This window comes from Dendropsophus ebraccatus, chromosome 10, assembly GCF_027789765.1.
Source record: "Dendropsophus ebraccatus isolate aDenEbr1 chromosome 10, aDenEbr1.pat, whole genome shotgun sequence".
NCBI classification, from domain to species: Eukaryota; Metazoa; Chordata; class Amphibia; order Anura; family Hylidae; genus Dendropsophus; species Dendropsophus ebraccatus.
The window spans coordinates 32,647,021-32,667,887 of record NC_091463.1 but is presented as its reverse complement, the minus strand read 5'-3'; the positions used below and the strand labels follow the sequence as shown (position 1 = coordinate 32,667,887).

The 20,867-nt window shown below is 47.0% G+C and overlaps 1 protein-coding gene across 1 annotated transcript; it reads left to right on the top strand.

The window, feature by feature from the left end:
• The first annotated feature begins 1,818 nt into the window (after positions 1-1,818).
• Positions 1,819-15,260, top strand: NUDT16 (nudix hydrolase 16). The gene is made up of 3 exons (XM_069986370.1): positions 1,819-2,033; positions 4,860-5,132; positions 14,124-15,260. The coding sequence occupies exons 1-3, from the start codon at positions 1,857-1,859 to the stop codon at positions 14,304-14,306; spliced, it is 633 nt and encodes a 210-aa protein (XP_069842471.1). The 5' UTR covers positions 1,819-1,856; the 3' UTR covers positions 14,307-15,260.
• The last annotated feature ends 5,607 nt before the right edge of the window (positions 15,261-20,867 follow it).

Below are 20,867 nucleotides of genomic sequence, written 5' to 3'. Positions count from 1 at the left end.
GTTATTTATCACACTGGCTCAGCAGCTTCTCCCTAATGTCCTACATGATCCTGGAGCGATATCTGAGGGAATAAGGAAACATATAAAGCAGCTTCTCCTATGTGTGCAGTGGATGCAGCCACACACACAGCTGCAGCCATAGAACTCTGAAGATAAACACCACACTGAGGACAGAGGTTACTGCTACACTACTTATGTCTTCTCCTCCTCCGCTATATTACACATGATATCTTCATATTACACTACTGCTCATATACAGTCATCCAGCATCCAGGAAGAGAACAGCACAGATATCCCCCCCACACAATGGACTCTTCCAGCTCAGAAACAAACTGCCAAATAGTGACCCACAACTTTTCCTTGACCACCCTTATGTAATAGGGCCAGTGTCCTATTAGAATGTTGCTCATAATATATACTGATGAGCAGAACTTCATATCATAGCAAAACTCAATTTAATTTTTTATTTTTTCTTAAACTGGAGTCAGAGTTGGTACATTTTTTCCGACTTCAACCAAAACTAGTTCCGACTCTGACTGCACAGCCCTGGCGCTGTGTACATAAGTTATGTAACTTGTCAGAACTGTCCAGGTAATTCACTTTCTTGGGTAAATTTCTTACCCCTTTTGCTTTTGCTTCCCTCAGGAAGGAAATAGGTTGTTGTTTACCCTGACCAGTCAAAAATGCAATACAAAATACAGTGATCCCTCAACTTACAGTCGCCACGGTCACAACATTTTTAATATATTATTCCTTTTCCTGGGAATAACATTAAACTGTATTCAGGGTACAGTACAATGCAGGACCCTAGAGATTCTCCTGGTATCTACAATGACAGTGATTCAGCAGCTATCTCTGATATATACGGGGCCCTTCTACACAGGGCAGCTATTGTCTGAACAGGCTGATATCACTCTGTAGAAGAGTTCCAGTGATCAGTCAACAAACAACATAAACTCATTCGTCAGCTGATCACTTTTTCTCAAGGTCATAATCACCACGTCATAGGAGTTTGGCCATCTAATAGGGCCTTTATGATGAGCTCCGCAGAGGCAGATGAGGAAAAACATGTCTCTATTAGTAAAAGGATTGGGCAGTTAACATCCATTATGGCTGATCCTTCTCCCTATAAAGGCATGTTCACACCGGACTGATATACTGCTAAAGGTCTGTGACTATCCTGTTCCAATAAATGGTGCTTGCAAAAATCCATGGACATGCTGCAGAAACAACCTGCTATGATGTATGGATCTGATTTTCATTGGTTGAAATATTAGCAACAAATCTGTACGTGTGAATATATCCTAAAGGCCCGACCATGCTATAAAAGATTGCAGTACCTTCACAAGGTGTGTGGGGCTGCACAAACGATCACTGTATTGTTTGGGCAGCCATTAACATTTATTGTTATCGCTGTACTTTTTTTTTTGTTGTTGCAAAGAGAGACATGGGGCTAATAACGATAGATTTTATAGCTGCATTAAAGGTTCAATCGGCCGGCGAGCGTTTTCTCGCTCGTCGACTGTTTGCTGTCACTTTTACACAGGCCAAATTAGCGTTTCTAGGAATATTCGTTGCTGATGATCAGCCCATGTAAAAGGGCCTTTATAGCTCTGCTGCTACACGTTACACAAAAACCTTTACTACGCACAAATGTTCATGACGTACAGATTTTTTTGCATTGCACGCGCACACTCAGCTCTGCTGCATGCACATTAGACGTAGTACTAACATTGACTGCAGTCGAACAATTAAGAATAGCACAGCCCAGGATCCGACTCCTCCCAGGCACATGACTGATCACATGATTATGACATCATCAAAGGTCCTTTAGCCCACAGAATGTAGCAGCTATCATGGCTCAAGCTGGGCAGCAGATCCGATCGTCTCCGGAGGATCGTCCACGACCTCGCAATGTGGCCAAGGAAGAGGCCTTGCAGCTGGAGGGCTATAGACATGCCTGTCACGTCATGCTGTATTCCCCCACTACAGCGAAGCTGTTTGACCGAATCCCTATCCGATATGTCATACTGGTGAGATCCTGAGGCTCTGCAGGGAAAGTTGGGTTTAGCTTAAAGGACGACTCCACTTATTCACAACAGATCTATAACCCATTACAGTGTAACTCTACATAATATATTGAGTAGCTTTATGTATACTTTTCTTTACTTATTTTGAATCGATTTTTAGTTAGTTGATGTTTTATTCTTCATCTAGACAGAAAGCTAAAGTAAGAATTCTACTGGCTTCCTGTTACCAGGGAGCTGTGCATTGTGGGTGGTCAGCTGCTAGGTCACATGACTCATGATAAAAACCACATACACATTGCATACTAGAACGGTTATCTGCCTGTGCTGCACCTGGTTACTGAGGCTTACGGCGGATATTACAATAAATCATAGTAATGAGTTCAATTAGTGTTGAGCTTAGTCTATTAAGTCACTCCTAAATTTTCAGGTTTAGAGAACAGTTCATACACTCCTTATACACTTTTTTAGGGTATTCTGAAATAGAGGGGGTCCTATGTTCAGGATTCTTATTTCTTGGTCTGTGTGGAAAATGGTTACAAAGAGATTTGCTTGTGCTGGAGGATCTGTGTTGTATTAGGGCCCGTTCACACTAGGGAGGCGTGTAAAGCCTCTCATTGAAAGAGATAGCAGACGGGATTCGGCGCTGATTCCGAGGTGTGAACGTACCCTTATGGTGCGTTTACACAGAGATTTATCTGACAGATTTTTGAAGCCAAAGCCAGGAATGGATTTGAAAAGAGGAAAAATCTCAGTCTTTCCTTTATGACCTGTTCTCTGTTTATAGTCTGTTCCTGGCTTTGGCTTTAAGGGTACGTTCACACTTAACGGATCCGCAGCGTATTTTCTGCTTCGGATCCGCAGCAGATTTCATTTAATTAAATGAACACAGCATCAAATCTGCTGCAAATCTGCTGCGGATCCTGTAGGTGTGAACGCACCCTAAAGATATTTCAGATAAATCTCTCTGTGTAAACGCACCCTTATGCTGGGTTTACACGGAGCGATAATTCGCCCGATCGTACGATTAACAATTTCGAAGTAACAATTTTTTTATAACGATCAGCGTTTAGACGGTACGATATATCGTATGGAAAAATCGTTTTGCAATCGTGCGCCCACAGCCCGGCCCGCCCCCGCAGCCCGCCCCCCCGCATAACCGCAGCCCCCTGCGCCGCCCCGACCGCCACCCCCGCCGCCGCTCCGATGGCCACCCCCGCCGCCGCTCCGATGGCCACCCCCGCCGCCGCTCCGAGGGCCACCCCCGCCGCCGCTCCGATGACCGCCGCCGCTCCGATGGCCACCCCCGCCACCGCTCCAATCGCCCCCCCTGTCGCCGCTCCGACCGCCCCCCCCCCCCGTCGCCGCTCCGATCGCCCCCCCCCGTCGCCACTCCGATCGCCCCCCCCCCGTCGCCGCTCCGATCGCCCCCCCCCCCCCGTCGCCGCTCCGATCGCCCCCCCCCCCCCCGTCGCCGCTCCGATCGCCCCCCCCCCCGTCGCCGCTCCGATCGCCCCCCCCGTCGCCGCTCCGATTGCCACCGCCGCTCCGATCGCCCCCGCCGCCCCGACCACGAGCATACGTTACCTGCTCCACGCAGCAGGTCTTCCGACGTCCCCGGCTCCCATCTTCAGCGCACTGATTGGCTGAAGAGATGAGTCGGGAATTTCAAACGGTTCCTCTTCAGCCAATCAGTGCTCCTCTTCAGCACTGATTGGCTGAAGGGGAGCCGTTTGAAATTACCGGCTCATCTCTTGAGCCAATCAATGCAAGGCAGCACTGATTGGCTGAAGGGGAGCCGTTTGAAATTCCCGGCTCATCTCTTGAGCCAATCAGTGCGCTGAAGAGGGGAGTCGGGGATGTCCGAAGACCTGCTGCGCGGAGCAGGTAACGTATGACCGTGGGCCGGCGGGGGCGATCGGAGCGGCGGCGGCGATCGGGGCGGCGATCGAGCCAGCGCAGGGGGCTGCGGATGAGCGGGGGGCGGGGCGGCGGGCGGTGGGACTATAGCGCAACGACTGTTCACACGGAACGATCGGCAAATTTTTTTCGATCTGCGAACGACGATTTATGAACATGTTAAAAGATCAAAATGAACGATTTTTCGATCGTTCGCCGCGTTTACACGTACGATTATCGTTAGAATTCGATCGTTATCGCGAAAATTCGCCCGATAGTCGTTTCGTGTAAACGTAGCATTAGGGCCCTTTTCCACAGAAAGATTATCTGACAGATTATCTGCCAAAGATTTGAATCCATAACCAGGAACAGACTATAAACAGAGATCAAGTCATAAAGGAAAGCCTGAGATTTCTCCTCTTTTCAATTCCATTCCCGGCTTTGGCTTCAAATCTTTGGCAGATAATCTGTCAGATAATCTTCCTGTGTAAAAGGGCCCTTACAGAGACCCACCTATTGCTTTAAATAGACACTGCGTAATCTTCTCCTGAGATGGTGCTACAGGGAAAATTGAACACTTACTGCCAGACTCTCCAAAGATTATGGGGGGTCTCAGCAGGTGTACTTCAAGACATCAATTTATTACTTAAATACTTTACACAAAAGTTGGCTGAACCCACAGAATTTGGCACGACTGGGCTACTATGTAAAGTATATGCCCACTTTTAGGGCAAAACTAACACCCTGTGTTATGCCTAGTATAGAGCCTGATTGGGTAGTATATAATGCAGGGATCCCGTCAGGAACTGCACTACACATGATCAGCTTTGCACAGTGTTTAGGAATACTGAGTTGTTTAGTGTAAATGGATAACTGTATATGATACCTAGAAAACATTTAGAAATTGTCACTCATTGTGTCTTGTCTTCACAGATGATGATGCGTTTTGATGGGCGTCTTGGTTTCCCAGGCGGTTTCGTAGATACTCGAGACGCAACCCTGGAAGATGGCCTGAACCGTGAGCTGCTGGAGGAGCTGGGCTCCACCTTTAACACCTTGAAAGTGACAGAGAAAGACTATAAGAGCTCACAGGTCCGAGAGTTCCCGCAGAAAGGGGTCACACACTTCTACACAAAGGAACTGAAGCTGGAGGAAATTGCAGCCATAGAAAAAGAAGGGGTGTGTGCAAAAGATCATGGATTGGAGGTGAGAGGCATCTTCTTAGATGTCTTGTTAGAGTATGTTCACACTTAGCATGTACGCTGCAGATTTTATGCTGTTTAATTATTTCTTTACGCCCAATTGCACGGCATAAAATCTGCAGCATATACAGTATGTGTAAGAATACCCTAAATAAATAATTGAATGCTGCGTAAAATCCATAGTGTATACCCTACGTGTGAGAGTTGTAATCTGTAAATGGGTTTTATCAAGATGTGACCAGAACAGTGTTCATTTTAGGGCTTGTACACACCTGTGTATAGACCAATGCCGAGTGTTTGGTGTTTTGCGAAATGAAACTTGCTGTAGGAGAAAGAGGACATGTTTCTTTTTATGTTATACCGCAAATGATCTCAGGAATACTTGTTATACCTCGTAACGTAATCATTTTATCACATGTTTCTCTTCTCACCTTCACGACGGCACCATAGGAGGATGGGTTGTACCCTAGGGACAGGAAAAAGCACGAGAGGTTAAAAGCCCCTCCCCTTCCTCCCAGCACCAGTGCTTTTTCCTGTCCTGCTAGGGCAGACACGAGAGGGGGGGATCCGAGTGAAGGTGAGAAGAGATCCCCCAAGAAGATGGACACAAAGGGCAAGGGTCGATCGGGGCTTAGGTCTCCTTCCTCCCTCATCCCCTTACCAAACGGATCCGTCGTCTCTTGAGGCCTCGCTCCGGGATCGGGACTCGCGCGGGTAACCGTGGGCTAATGGAGTCCGGCAACACGAGGTAACCTGGCGGGTTGCGCTCCTGCTGCAATGTGGTCAGACGTCTCCGGGGAGCGTAATCTGTCAGGATTCCCGGAAGTACGTCATTACGTGGCGTCTTACGCCGGACCACTCAGGTGACGCACACACGCCGGAAGTCGCGTCACAGCACTTCCGGTGGGGCGCCATCATTCAAAAGGATGGCGTGAGCGGTTCGGATCGTCTTCTATGGAGATGGATTCCTCCGCTTCAGAAGAGACTGCCTCGGCGGTAACCGTAAGTAAACCCCCCTCAGTCATGCTTCCGTGTGCCGATCTCTGCATTCAGTACGCTTCCAATGCCAGCTCTGCATCGGGACCTACTTGTTGTTTCACTGTCTGGTTCACCCTATGGCTTATATACAGGGGTCACCAAGGGTGATAAGTACACTTCTAATATATACTGGTATAGGGGGTACATTTATACTGATGGATTCTTGGCTCTCATACCTAGGAGACTAAAGAATCTACAGCAGCATCCTCCTCTGCAGGCAAAAAAGGGACGCAAACAAAGAGATGTGTGTCATGCAACAGCAAAATTCCTTCAAATTATAAAAAGAATATATGCGCAGGATGTATAGGGGATATTATTAAGAAAGATAGATCTTCTTTTCTTAAAGACATCAGAAAGATGATGAGGGATGAAATCTCAGCATCCATAGCCAAAACCCCGGCAGCCACTCCACCTCCGGCTATTCCCCCTCCAGCTATCCTGCCTCAAGACATACCTCCAGCGTCCCTTCCTACGCCTCCTGCTGCCCCTATAGGGAACAACACACCACCTATAGTACCAGAAATCATAGACCCTGTACCCTTGGCATCGGGCTCTATAGATTCAGGATCAGTTATATCTATAACTTCCTCTAAGCGTAAAAGACATTCATCCGCATCCTCATGTGAATCTGGCCAGATTTCCGAAGCTCTAGATCTAACGGCAGATGAAACTGAATACAAGGAGGAAACTAAAAAATATTTATTTTCCTCTGACCATACACTCCCACTTCTTAGGGCAGTAAGGAGTGCTTTGGGATTTGAAGAGATTCAAGAAGAAGTCACATTGAAAGACCAGATGTTTCAGGGTCTTAAACCTAGGAAAAAGCTGGTCTTTCCAGTGCACGAAACACTTCAGTCCCTTATCTCAGATGAATGGGCGGACCCTGAACGTAAATTACAGGTTCCAGGTGAAATCAAGAGACGCCTCCCATTTAGCGAAGAAGATTCCGCTAACTGGAGAGAGATTCCGCTAATCGATGCCCAGGTTGCCAAGGTAACTAAAAAGACCCTCCTGGCATTCGAGGACTCGTCACAATTAAAGGACCCTATGGACCGTAAGGCAGAAAGCCTACTCAAGAGGTCCTGGGAGACAGCATCATACTCAATCAAAAATAACATAGCATCCACTTGTGTGGCAAGGGCACTACACCTTTGGATAGGCCAGTTAGAAGAACACCTGAATAGTGACTGTTCTAGAGAAAGAATTATAAATTCTCTTTCTCTTCTAAAAGATGCAACGGCGTTTCTATCGGATGCCACGGCAGAATCTGTGAGGTTTGCCGCAAAAGATGGGGCACTAACAAACGCAGCACGTAGGGCTCTCTGGTTAAAAAACTGGACTGGAGATCCCACGTCAAAAGCGAAACTGTGTGGTATTCCCTTTAAGGGAAAATATGTATTTGGATCTGCCCTTGACACAATTATTGAGAAGAGCGCAGATAAGAAGAAAGCAATCCCTGAGAACAAAGCTCCCCAAAAGAAAGAGCAGTTCAAGAAGCCTAGATACCAAGAACCGTATCATGGCAAAGGGAAGGGGGGCCGTTGGAGCTACCCAAAGGGAGGCAAGGGGAAAAATATTTTTTTCAGTCCCCGGCCCTCCCAAGATAAGCAATGACCTCTGTCCAGTAGGGGGGAGACTGTCGGAATTCTCAAAAGCCTGGAACACCATCACGGAAAACAACTGGGTGTTAAACATCATCAGGGACGGCTACCAAATAGAAATTACTCACCCCCCTTCAAAAAGATTTGTCATATCCCGACAGTCTCCAGGTCCCCTACAATCAGAGATGGTGGCAAGTGTGCTAAAGCTCCACCAAATGAAGGTCATTTCGCCTGTCCCTCGAGAAGAGAGAGGGTCAGGACATTATTCAAGTCTCTTCCTTGTCAAGAAGCCGAACGGATCGTACCGTCTAATAATAAATCTAAAACCACTAAACAAATACGTAAGGTATATAAAGTTCAAGATGGAGTCAATAAAATCCACCACTCCATTGATAGCCAAGAACGCCTGGATGATCTCACTAGATCTCCAGGATGCATACTATCATGTGCCAATTCATGCCCAGTCCCAAAAATACCTAAGATTTGCCATAATGATAAACAAAAAATTATGCCATTTCCAATTCAGGGCCCTCCCATTTGGGATATCATCAGCGCCCAGGATATTCAGCAATATTATGTCAGAAGTAATATCCCTTCTCCACTTACAAGGCATAAACGCAGTAGCATACTTAGACGATCTACTGATAATAGCGGAGTCCCAGGAGAAAATAAAACTGGATCTAGAAAACACTCGCAATCTGCTCCAGTCTTTGGGGTGGATTATAAACGACAAGAAGTCGGATCTAGTCCCATCTTCCAGAAAGATCTTTCTAGGGATCCTCCTGGATTCAGATCGCCAGATGTCCTTTCTCCCAGAAGGGAGAATAAAGGATCTAAGGGAGAAAATTCGGAAGTTCAAGGGGAAATCACGAACTTCAATCCGAGAAGCAATGTCCGTTTTAGGGTCAATGACAGCCTGTATTCCGGCGGTACCTTGGAGTCAGGCTCACTCCAGGACCTTACAATCTCAAATATTGAAGGTATGGAACAAAAGACCCACGGGCCTCGAAAACAAATTTTGCCTTACTCCTCAGGTCAAATCCTCTCTCCGCTGGTGGCTTTCCCAACAAAATCTGGAGAAAGGGACACCTTGGAATCCTCAACCAAAACGCATTATGAGAACAGACGCAAGTCAATACGGTTGGGGAGCCCAAGTAGGAACACAATTTTTTCAGGGTACCTGGAACCAAGAAACCCTGAAACAATCCTCAAACCTGAGAGAACTCAAGGCAGTACAGGTATCCTTAATTTCAGCGGTAAATATCTTGCAGGGTACCCACGTACACATCCTATCAGACAATATGACAACTGTGGCACACCTGAGACATCAGGGAAGCGCCAAGGAAAATCGTCTATGGAAAATTTCTCAACAAATATTTTCCTGGGCAGAAGTCAATCTATTGTCCCTTTCAGCAACACACTTAAAGGGAATGGAAAATACCCAGGCAGACTTCCTCAGCAGGAACAAAGTTCACCCTGCGAATGGTGCCTGAAAGACCACATATTCCAACAACTAGTGGAACACTGGGGCCAGCCCCAAATAGATCTATTTGCCAACAGACAGAACCGAAAGGTAAAAAAATTTTTCTCTCTAAACCCAGCAGATCACCCTACAGGAGTGGATGCCTTAACTCAGAGATGGCATTTCAGGATGGCATATGGGTTTCCTCCGATCCCCTTAATCCCAAGAGTTCTCCAAAAGATCCGGGAAGAGAACCTGAAAATAATCCTTATCGTCCCGTACTGGCCCAGAAGGGGGTGGTTCGGGCTTCTCAAATATCTAGCGATAGAGGACCCAATTCTTCTTCCACAGATTCCAGATCTACTAATGCAGGGCCCAATAACACACCCGGATCCACAGAAATTCCATCTGTCCGCTTGGATCCTGAAGAGTCCATGCTAAGAAGTAAGGGACTATCAGAACCAGTAATCTCTACCCTCATGAAAAGTAGGAAGAAAGTTACTGCTTCTATATACCTCAAAGTATGGAAAGTTTTTAACTCATGGTGCCAGTCTCCTCCTCAGTTCCCTGCAGAACCAAATATAGCCCAGATCTTGGACTTCCTACAAGCAGGGCTATCTAAGGGCCTCAAGCCTGCTACGTTAAAAGTTCAGGTTTCGGCACTATCAGCAGTCTATGATACGGATCTGGCCAATCACCGGTGGATCAAAAGATTCATTCGGGCAGCTACAAGAGTAAATCCCACAGTTAAAAACACACATCCACCTTGGGATTTGAATGTGGTTTTGGAAGGACTAACAATGTCTCCCTTCGAACCTATCGAGGAAGCAAATCTAAAGTCCCTCTCCTACAAGACAGTCTTCTTAGTAGCTATCTGCTCAGCCAGAAGAATAGGAGAGATTCAGGCCTTAACGATAAGGAAACCTTACTGTACAATCTCAGATGACCGTATAGTTTTAAAGACTGACCCCTCCTTCCTACCTAAGGTGGTCTCCAGCTTCCACAGGTCCCAAGATGTCATACTTCCCTCCTTTTGCCAAAACCCTAGAAATCCTTTAGAGAATAAATTCCATACTCTAGACGTTCGTAGAACGGTCCTACAATATATCGAGTCAACCGCACCTTGGCGGATAGATGAAAACCTCTTCTTACAATTCCAAGGGAAGAATAAGGGGAAAAAGGCATCTAAGAGTACAATTGCCAGATGGATCAGGAATGCCATCTCACAGACCTACCAGTCTCAAAATCTTTCTACTCCAATTAAAATACGAGCCCACTCCACGAGATCGGTCTCAACCTCTTGGGCTGAAAGAGCATCTGCCTCTATAGAGCAAATCTGCAAAGCAGCAACATGGTCGTCTCCTCATACGTTTATGCGACACTACCGGCTGCAACTACAAAGCGACGAAGACTTGTCATTTGGACGCAAAGTTCTTCAAGCTGTAGTCCCTCCCTAAGGTAAATTGTTGGTATTACTCCTATGGTGCCGTCGTGAAGGTGAGAAGAGAAAATAGGATTAGTCCTTACCGGTAAGCCGGTTTCTTTGAACCTTCACGACGGCACCAGTAACCCTCCCTGTATTGTATACGTTATATGATACTCACGTGGTGCTAGAATTACTGTTACAAAGGCACTGGTGCTGGGAGGAAGGGGAGGGGCTTTTAACCTCTCGTGCTTTTTCCTGTCCCTAGGGTACAACCCATCCTCCTATGCAGGGGCGTAGCTAATGTCTCCTGGGCCCTGGTGCGAGAGGGCCAACTTGGGCCCCCCCCCCACCCCTTCTTTCACGACCAAGTGATGCTATTGTTGTGTGTGTGTGTATATATATATATATATATATATATATATATATATATATATATATTATATATATACACAGTGGTGCCTTGGATTATGAGCATAATTCGTTCCAGGACCGTGCTTGTAATCCAAATCCACTCTTAAACCAAAGCAAATTTTCCTATAAGAAATCATGTAAATGCAGACAATTGGTTCCACACCCCAAATATATTTATTATTCTGTACTGTACAGTAATGAAGAGGATGGGAAACACAAGGGTGGACAGAGACTGCAGGGAGTATGAAGGAATGAGCAGGGCAGATGTGGGCACATACATGCAGCACTCTCTGTCCGGGGAGAGAGGGGTTACAGCTATGGAGAGATTACCCCCCCACACACAGTCCTGTCCCCTGATGTAAGCCCCAGCCTGAAGGGGATCTGCTATGATTTGGAAGGTGTTTAGAGTACAGTGCTGTAGACCCCGCTATGCAGGCCATGCCCCTTCTCCACTCGCGCTCCCACCCAATACAGGAAGTTCTTAAACCAAAGCAATGCTCTTAAACCAAGTCACAATTTTGAAAAACTGTGAGCTCTTCAACCAAAACGCTCTTAAACGAAGTTACTCTTAAACCAAGGTACCACTGTATATATATATATATATATATATATATATATATATATATATATATATATACACATACACACACACACACACACACACCAAGACAGATATTACCTATTACTGCCATACTGTTACCGACCAAATCCTGTATACTGAGACCAATATTACCAGTAATACCAGTATATAGGGAGGAAACATTACCGCCACACCACAACCACTACCATCACCACCATATTGTTACTGACCAAATCCAGTATACTAAATCACCTCATCCAGTCATATAGAGGTGGCCCCAGCTCTACACAGGCTCTATACACCATATACATTACACTGCAGTTATATCAGGTGACTCACAGGAGACGTCTTTTCTGATCGGAGTTCTTCCCTTTTCATCATCTTCTCCATCCGTCCTGGGCCGTTATGAGAACTTCTCAGAGCCACGAATCCACAGAATCTGCCAGACAGACATATTAGTCTCCTCACTCTGACACCATCCTCATCTCTCTACACAATGCACATCTGTACTGTCCCCTTTACACCCTCATTTAGTGGGTAGCCCTGACTCTATGTGACCTCCTAATAATATATGTCCCCCTATGTTGCCCCCCCAAATAGATGGCCCCCTCTACCCCCTCCCTTATAGATGGCCCCCTCTACCCCCTCCCTTATAGATGGCCCCCTCTACCCCCTCCCTTATAGATGGCCCCCTCTCTCCTCACCCTCCCTTATGGATGGTCCCCTCTCCCCCCACCCTCCCTTATGAATGGCCCCCTTTCCCCCCACCCTCCCTTATAGATGGTCCCCTTCCCCCCCCCCCCTCCCTTATAGATGGTCCCCTTCCCCCCCCCCTCCCTTATAGATGGTCCCCTTCCCCCCCCTCCCTTATAGATGGTCCCCTTTCCCCCCCTCCCTTATAGATGGTCCCCTTTCCCCCCTTTATAGATGGTCCCCTTCCTCCCTCCCTTTATAGATGGTCCCCTTCCTCCCTCCCTTATAGATGGTCCCCTTCCTCCCTCCCTTATAGATGGTCCCCTTCCTCCCTCCCTTATAGATGGTCCCCTTTCCCCCCCTTTATAGATGGTCCCCTTCCTCCCTCCCTTTATAGATGGTCCCCTTCCTCCCTCCCTTTATAGATGGTCCCCTTCCTCCCTTTATAGATGGTCCCCTTCCTCCCTCCCTTATAGATGGTCCCCTTTCCCCCCCCCCACCCTCATAGATGGCCCCCTCCTTTCCCCCCACCCTCATAAATGCCCCCCTCCTTTCCCCCCACCCTCATAGATGGCCCCCTCCTTTCCCCCCACCCTCATAGATGCCCCCCTCCTTTCCCCCCACCCTCATAGATGCCCCCCTCCTTTCCCCCCACCCTCATAGATGTCCCCCTCTTTCCCCCCACCCTCATAGATGGCCCCCCTCCTTTCCCCCCACCCTCATAGATGGCCCCCTCCTTTCCCCCCACCCTCATAGATGGCCCCCTCCTTTCCCCCCACCCTCATAGATGGCCCCCTCCTTTCCCCCCACCCGTACAGGCTGATAAAAAAACAAAACTTAACTCACCTGACATCGCGCTCCCACGTTGATCCTCACTCCTTCGCCTTCGGTCTGTCCCCGACTGCTGCGCGGCTGCCGGGGGTGTCGCGTCTTATCCCCGGCAGCGCGCGCATCCCAGAACTCCCTGCGCGCCGGAAACCGGAAGTCAGGGCCCAAGGCGCGCAGGGAGTTCTGGGATGCGCGCGCTGCCGGGGGTAAGACGCGACACCCCCGGCAGCCGCGCAGAAGCCGGGGAAAGACGGAGCCAGTCTCTTGTGACCGCAAGCAAAACAATGCTTGCGGTCACAAGAGTGATTGATCGGGGGGCCCCGCGGGCCCCCCTTGTGGCGGGCCCGGTCGCGGCGGCGACCCCCGCGACCACGGTGGCTACGCCACTGCTCCTATGGTGCCGTCGTGAAGGTTCAAAGAAACCGGCTTACCGGTAAGGACTAATCCTATTTTCTAAGTTTGTAATATCTTTATATCACTTAAAAAACTTTCAGTAAAAAATTATTGAACAAGAAACTTACTGTAGATTTGCTCATCTCTAGTGAGAGGACATTGCCCAATGCAGCCCAGGCTAGTTCAACATCACAGGAAAATTATCTGGTCCCTCTTTTAAGTGATCCTTATCAAGGGTACGTGCACACTACGGATTCTGAGCGTAGACCTTCAAGCGGATTCCGCTGCTTGCCCCCACCTGAAATGCGGCAGAATCTGCATCGTGCACATACATACCCTAGCTTAGTGCGGCGGAATCTGTAGTGTGCTCATACCCTAATGTAGTGCGGCAGAATCTGTATCGTGCACATACATACCCTAACGTAGTGCAGCAGAATCTGTATCGTGCACATACATACCCTAACTTAGTGCGGCGGAATCTGTAGTGTGCTCATACCCTAACGTAGTGCGGCGGAATCTGTAGTGTGCACGTACCCTAACTATTGTCTTTGCCTCCCCCATAGGTGATGGGTTTAGTACGTGTTCCCCTCTACACACTACGGGATGGATTTGGAGGTCTTCCAGCGTTTCTTTCCAACAACTTTATTGGAAACTCAAAGAGCCAGCTTCTCTACGGGCTGCGTACCCTGCGGCTGCTCCGAGAGGACCAGATTCAAGATGCCATGTGGGCTAGTCAGAACTCTTAGTTATCTTCTTGTCATCTGTGTGTGCGTCAGAGCACGATCCTTGAAGAATGTTTAGTATCGGAGCTGAGTCCCATCAAACATCAGTTTCCTACTGAATATCTTCAGTGTTTAGTCTCTGTCCAGCATCACGTGTGATAAGAAGCCAAAGCAGATTATGAGTGCCCAGTAATGGATTCTTTCAGTTGTGATTGTTACATGTGTTCATAGTCTTAGAAAGCAAAATCTGTTTAATTTATGCAAACGTTTTATTTGTTTTTTTAAGCTGCATCAATGCAGTGGCTATGCTGAGACATTATACCAGATCTCTGGAAAAGCATAGTTGATTTCCTTTAATATGGGCCGACTAATTATGTTACTTCTTATTGATTATAGAAAATGTTTAGAATGTATAGAAAATTCTTTATGCCATCAGCTTTATAAATGTTGAAGTACTCGTCATGAGATGGGTCGCACTGGATATGTCCTAGCGGGCAGAAAAATGGTTACTAGAACGCACCCTAAGGGGAGGCATCTGTAATACGTCTGCCAATCCTGGCCCTCTGGTCTGATAATCTGAACTGACAGCTGTCAGATTGGGTCATCAAACTTGTAGCGGCAATATAGACCTAAAAAGATGTCCATATCAGGCTTGTGCAAACCCAGCCCAATAGTGACCTATGAACTTTCACTATGTCTCTTTACCCGCAGTTGAGCTGGAGCTTGCACATATAAATGTATCCTAGGTAAAAAGATTGGTGCGAGAACATGGCTGCCTGCACGCTAGGTTAGCCCTTTGTGGGCACCTTGTAAAGGCCCTCAGTTAGCATGCACCTTCAGGTTATTAGATTGCATTAGAAATGCCTATATAATTTTAGTTTTGGAGTAAATCCCTCCATGTTTAGATAATATAAGATGATGCCTTATGTGAGTTTGTGCTTCAATATATTTCAGTATAAATGATTATTTTGAATGAAATTCAATTTGTGTCTTGTATTGCAGATCTCTGCACGTTTGTAAACCTGTAATGGAGATGACTAGAGATTATCTATATCCATTTTTTTTTTCCGGCCATGAAAATCATTGTTATTGGCTGCACATCTCTTTCGTAATGGGATGTGCAGCCGATAAAAATGTATCTTAATGGCCGCATGAACGAGTTAGTGCGGCCTGGCCACTCAATAAGGTGTGCTGTGTAAATGCACTGCAAATGAGCGCTGATCGGTGCACAACCGCATATCAGGTGCTGGTAAAAGCTAGATCCAGTCCTGGGAAACTGGGAGAACTTTCCCAGGATTGGACCCAGCTTTTCCCAGCACCTGGGGAGGAGCGGCAGTGAGTTAGAAGGCAGTAGGCTGATGAGCGGATTTCAGAGATAAGGAAAGGCTTTGCTTCGTTATTAATGTAAATTTGCTCATCGCTATTTGTGACTTTTCTTCTCCATAAAAGTGTATAAATAAAAGAATTTTGTGTTTTACATTCAACACATTGCCGATAAAACCCCATAAGCCCTATTACTGCTTACAGCTGCCGATTTATTACAATGGAATCCAATGTAGATAAATACATCAGCAGCACAACTCTCTTATAGGGTGCCTTCACACGTACCGGATCCCCAGCGGATCCAGTGTCATTCAACCCTATGACAATACATACTCGCAGCGGGATTGACGTCACACTGCGAGTATGTAAATTAACCTCCTTGGCGGCCGGAGCATAACTTACAGTCCCAGCGCACCCATCCTCCCGCCCGCACAGACCATTGTTAGATCGTGCAGGCTGAATCAAGCTCCCCTCCAGAGTGCTCAGCGCTGTTCTGCTGCTGGGCATGACTCTCTCCTCCTAGCTAGTGGCTCTGGATGCTGCACACACACCGCTCCAGCTTTCTTCGAGGGGGACAGGCAACTGCTGGGTGTGCTGTCACTGTAAGTTATGCTCCAGCCGCCGAGGGGGTTAATTTACATAGCGGGATGCCAATGTATTGTCATAGGGGGGGATGACACTGGATCCGCAGTGGATTTTGCTGCCAATTCGCAGTGTGAAATCCGCTGCGGATCCGGTACGTGTGAAGGTACCCATATACTAATAGTGGCTTGCAGTTTATCCGTTTTAATAAAAGTCATCAGCTGTTTAACTCATAGGGCAATGCCTAGGCACCAGGTATACTGTAGCTGGGGGTAATATGTGGGCATCTTACTGGTAAAACCCCAGTATTAGTTAAGTGTATGCAGTGATTAGCTGCCTAGTATCTCCCCTCTACAGTATAGTGTGATACTACATGTCCTGTACTGCTGTGTGTGTCTAGTATCTCCTCTCTACATTACAGTGTGATACTACATGTCCTGTACTGCTGTGTGTGTCTTGTATCTCCTCTCTACAGTATAGTGTGATACTAGACACACAGCAGTACAAGAAAAGTAGTATCACACTCAGGGCCGCCATCAGGAATTTCGGGGCCCCATACAACCAAAGTGTCTGGGCCCCCCACATTAATAAAAAAAAAAAAAATTGTGTGTTCGCCCCACGCCTTGCTGGGAGGTATAATTTGGTTCAGATCAATTCTAGAGAACTGGCTCATATACCCCATTTTCCCCAGTGGCTTAAAATGTAACCTCTGTTATACAGTTATAAAATTGTAGAAATTAAATGTGAACAAGGTGCAATTCAAATAGACACTTACTTGTATAGCTGCCTCTTGTGCTCTGTATGCAGTGTATTATATTCACCCTTGCAACGTACAATTTATAGCGCGTCTACAAGCCCAGCGGGGCTCATTATGATGGAGACTAAAACTTATACAAGAGTGGGGTAGGGGTTCCCCTGTATTCAGAATGCTGTTGAGTACTAGGCAATGCCCCGTTTGGGGTTATTGAATTTCGAGGGTCTGGGGGGCTGTTTGATTTGTATATGTTCACCAATATCCCCCCCCCCCCCCCGGTATGCTCACTAACATAGAATATGTTGATAAGGCTAATATAATGAGGCTGTTCCATGTTAGTGAGCATATACAAATCACCCCCCCCCCCCCAGGCAGACTAGTTTAGCTCACCCAAGCCAGTGATAGCGAATACATGGCAGTGAGAACGCTTTCTAGGAGATCCTGTTTGTGCAGCAGAGGTGTCTTTATCCTGCTCTGCATAGACCCTCGAAATTCAATAATCCCAGACGGGGCATTGCCGAGCACTCAGCATTCTGAATACAGGGGAACCCCTACCCCACTTTGTATAAGTTTTAGTCTCCATCATAATGAGCCCCGCTGGGCTTGTAGACACGCTATAAATGGTACGTTGCAAGGGTGAGTATAATGCACTGCATACAGAGCCCAAGAGACAGCTATACAAGTAAGTGTCTATTTGAATTGCACCTTGTTCACCTTTAGGTTCTACAATTTTATAACTGTATAACAGAGGTTACATTTTAAGCCACTGGGGAAAATGGGGAATATGAGCCAGTTCTCTAGAATTGATCTCACACACAGACACCAGCACACATGTATACAGACACCAGCACACATGTATACAGACATACAGACACCAGCACACCAGGGCACGATGAAGTTTGAACTTCTGCAACCTGGAGAAATCACCTGATATCACCTGCAGTCCTATGTAACACCACATAACACAGTGGTATCTCTGAGTACAGATAATGTAGTAGATTTCACCTGCAGTCCTATGTAACAGCACAGATAACACAGTGATATCTCAGAGTATAGATCATGTAGTAGATGTCACCTGCAGTCCTATGTAACAGCACAGATAACACAGTGATATCCCTCTGAGTACAGATAATGTAGATGTCACCTGCAGTCCTATGTAACACCACAGATAACACAGTGATATCTCTGAGTACAGATAATGTAGTAGCTGTCACCTGCAGTCCTATGTAACACCACAGATAACACAGCGATATCTCTGAGTACAGATAATGTAGTAGTCACCTGCAGTCCTATGTAACACAACAGATAACACAGTGATATCTCTGAGTACAGATAATGTAGTAGCTGTCACCTCGGGGCGCCCCTACTAAATGATGTTCTACAAAATAAGAAAAGTGTCATACAGTGACTCACAGGTGACGTCTTCTTTGATCTGAGGCGTCACTTTCCCTTTTCCTCTCCATCCGGCCCAGACCTCCATGATGAGTCCTTCCAGATACGTTTCATCCCCTTAGAACCTGCGAGACAAACAATTTAGGCTCCGCACATTTCTAGCAACTTCCTTTCCTTTCTCCCCCTGTAGGCTCCCATAGTAACTGCGCTGTGTGGGATGCCCCCTGTATGTAGGATTCCCTGCTGTGCCCCCATGAGCTAATAATGCCCCTAGAGGTACCCCCATGAGCTAATAATGCCCCCAGAGGTGCCCCCATGAGCTAATAATGCCCCTAGAGGTGCCCCCATGAGCTAATAATGCCCCTAGAGGTGGCCCCCATGAACTAATAATGCCCCCAGAGGTACCCCCATGCACTAATAATGCCCCCAGAGATGCCCCCATGAACTAATAATGCCCACAGAGGTGCCTCCATATACTAATAATGCCCCCAGAGGTGTCCCCATATACTAATAATGCCCCCAGAGGTGCCCCCATATACTAATAATGCCCCCAGAGGTGTCCCCATATACTAATAATATAATGAGGCTGTTCCATGTTAGTGAGCATATACAAATCACCCCCCCCCCCCAGGCAGACTAGTTTAGCTCACCCAAGCCAGTGATAGCGAATACATGGCAGTGAGAACGCTTTCTAGGAGATCCTGTTTGTGCAGCAGAGGTGTCTTTATCCTGCTCTGCATAGACCCTCGAAATTCAATAATCCCAGACGGGGCATTGCCGAGCACTCAGCATTCTGAATACAGGGGAACCCCTACCCCACTTTGTATAAGTTTTAGTCTCCATCATAATGAGCCCCGCTGGGCTTGTAGACACGCTATAAATGGTACGTTGCAAGGGTGAGTATAATGCACTGCATACAGAGCCCAAGAGACAGCTATACAAGTAAGTGTCTATTTGAATTGCACCTTGTTCACCTTTAGGTTCTACAATTTTATAACTGTATAACAGAGGTTACATTTTAAGCCACTGGGGAAAATGGGGAATATGAGCCAGTTCTCTAGAATTGATCTCACACACAGACACCAGCACACATGTATACAGACACCAGCACACATGTATACAGACATACAGACACCAGCACACCAGGGCACGATGAAGTTTGAACTTCTGCAACCTGGAGAAATCACCTGATATCACCTGCAGTCCTATGTAACACCACATAACACAGTGGTATCTCTGAGTACAGATAATGTAGTAGATTTCACCTGCAGTCCTATGTAACAGCACAGATAACACAGTGATATCTCAGAGTATAGATCATGTAGTAGATGTCACCTGCAGTCCTATGTAACAGCACAGATAACACAGTGATATCCCTCTGAGTACAGATAATGTAGATGTCACCTGCAGTCCTATGTAACACCACAGATAACACAGTGATATCTCTGAGTACAGATAATGTAGTAGCTGTCACCTGCAGTCCTATGTAACACCACAGATAACACAGCGATATCTCTGAGTACAGATAATGTAGTAGTCACCTGCAGTCCTATGTAACACAACAGATAACACAGTGATATCTCTGAGTACAGATAATGTAGTAGCTGTCACCTCGGGGCGCCCCTACTAAATGATGTTCTACAAAATAAGAAAAGTGTCATACAGTGACTCACAGGTGACGTCTTCTTTGATCTGAGGCGTCACTTTCCCTTTTCCTCTCCATCCGGCCCAGACCTCCATGATGAGTCCTTCCAGATACGTTTCATCCCCTTAGAACCTGCGAGACAAACAATTTAGGCTCCGCACATTTCTAGCAACTTCCTTTCCTTTCTCCCCCTGTAGGCTCCCATAGTAACTGCGCTGTGTGGGATGCCCCCTGTATGTAGGATTCCCTGCTGTGCCCCCATGAGCTAATAATGCCCCTAGAGGTACCCCCATGAGCTAATAATGCCCCCAGAGGTGCCCCCATGAGCTAATAATGCCCCTAGAGGTGCCCCCATGAGCTAATAATGCCCCTAGAGGTGGCCCCCATGAACTAATAATGCCCCCAGAGGTACCCCCATGCACTAATAATGCCCCCAGAGATGCCCCCATGAACTAATAATGCCCCCAGAGGTGCCCCCATATACTAATAATGCCCCCAGAGGTGTCCCCATATACTAATAATGCCCCCAGAGGTGCCCCCATATACTAATAATGCCCCCAGAGGTGTCCCCATATACTAATAATGCCCCCAGAGGTGCCCCCATGCACTAATAATGCCCCCAGAGATGCCCCCATGAACTAATAATGCCCCCAGAGGTGCCCCCATATACTAATAATGCCCCCAGAGGTGTCCCCATATACTAATAATGCCCCCAGAGGTGCCCCCATATACTAATAATGCCCCCAGAGGTGTCCCCATATACTAATAATGCCCCCAGAGGTGCCCCCATATACTAATAATGCCCCCAGAGGTGCTCCCATATACTAATAATGCCCCCAGAGATGCTCCCATATACTAATAATGCCCCCAGAGATGCCCCCATGAGTTA

Excerpts from the sequence above, each read along its gene's own strand:
- NUDT16 (XM_069986370.1), top strand. The coding sequence starts at position 1,857 with ATGGCTCAAGCTGGGCAGCAGATCCGATCGTCTCCGGAGGATCGTCCA. Across the intron at positions 2,034-4,859 it reads CTATCCGATATGTCATACTG|ATGATGATGCGTTTTGATGG; the intron begins GTGAGATCCTGA and ends TTGTCTTCACAG. Across the intron at positions 5,133-14,123 it reads CAAAAGATCATGGATTGGAG|GTGATGGGTTTAGTACGTGT; the intron begins GTGAGAGGCATC and ends CCTCCCCCATAG.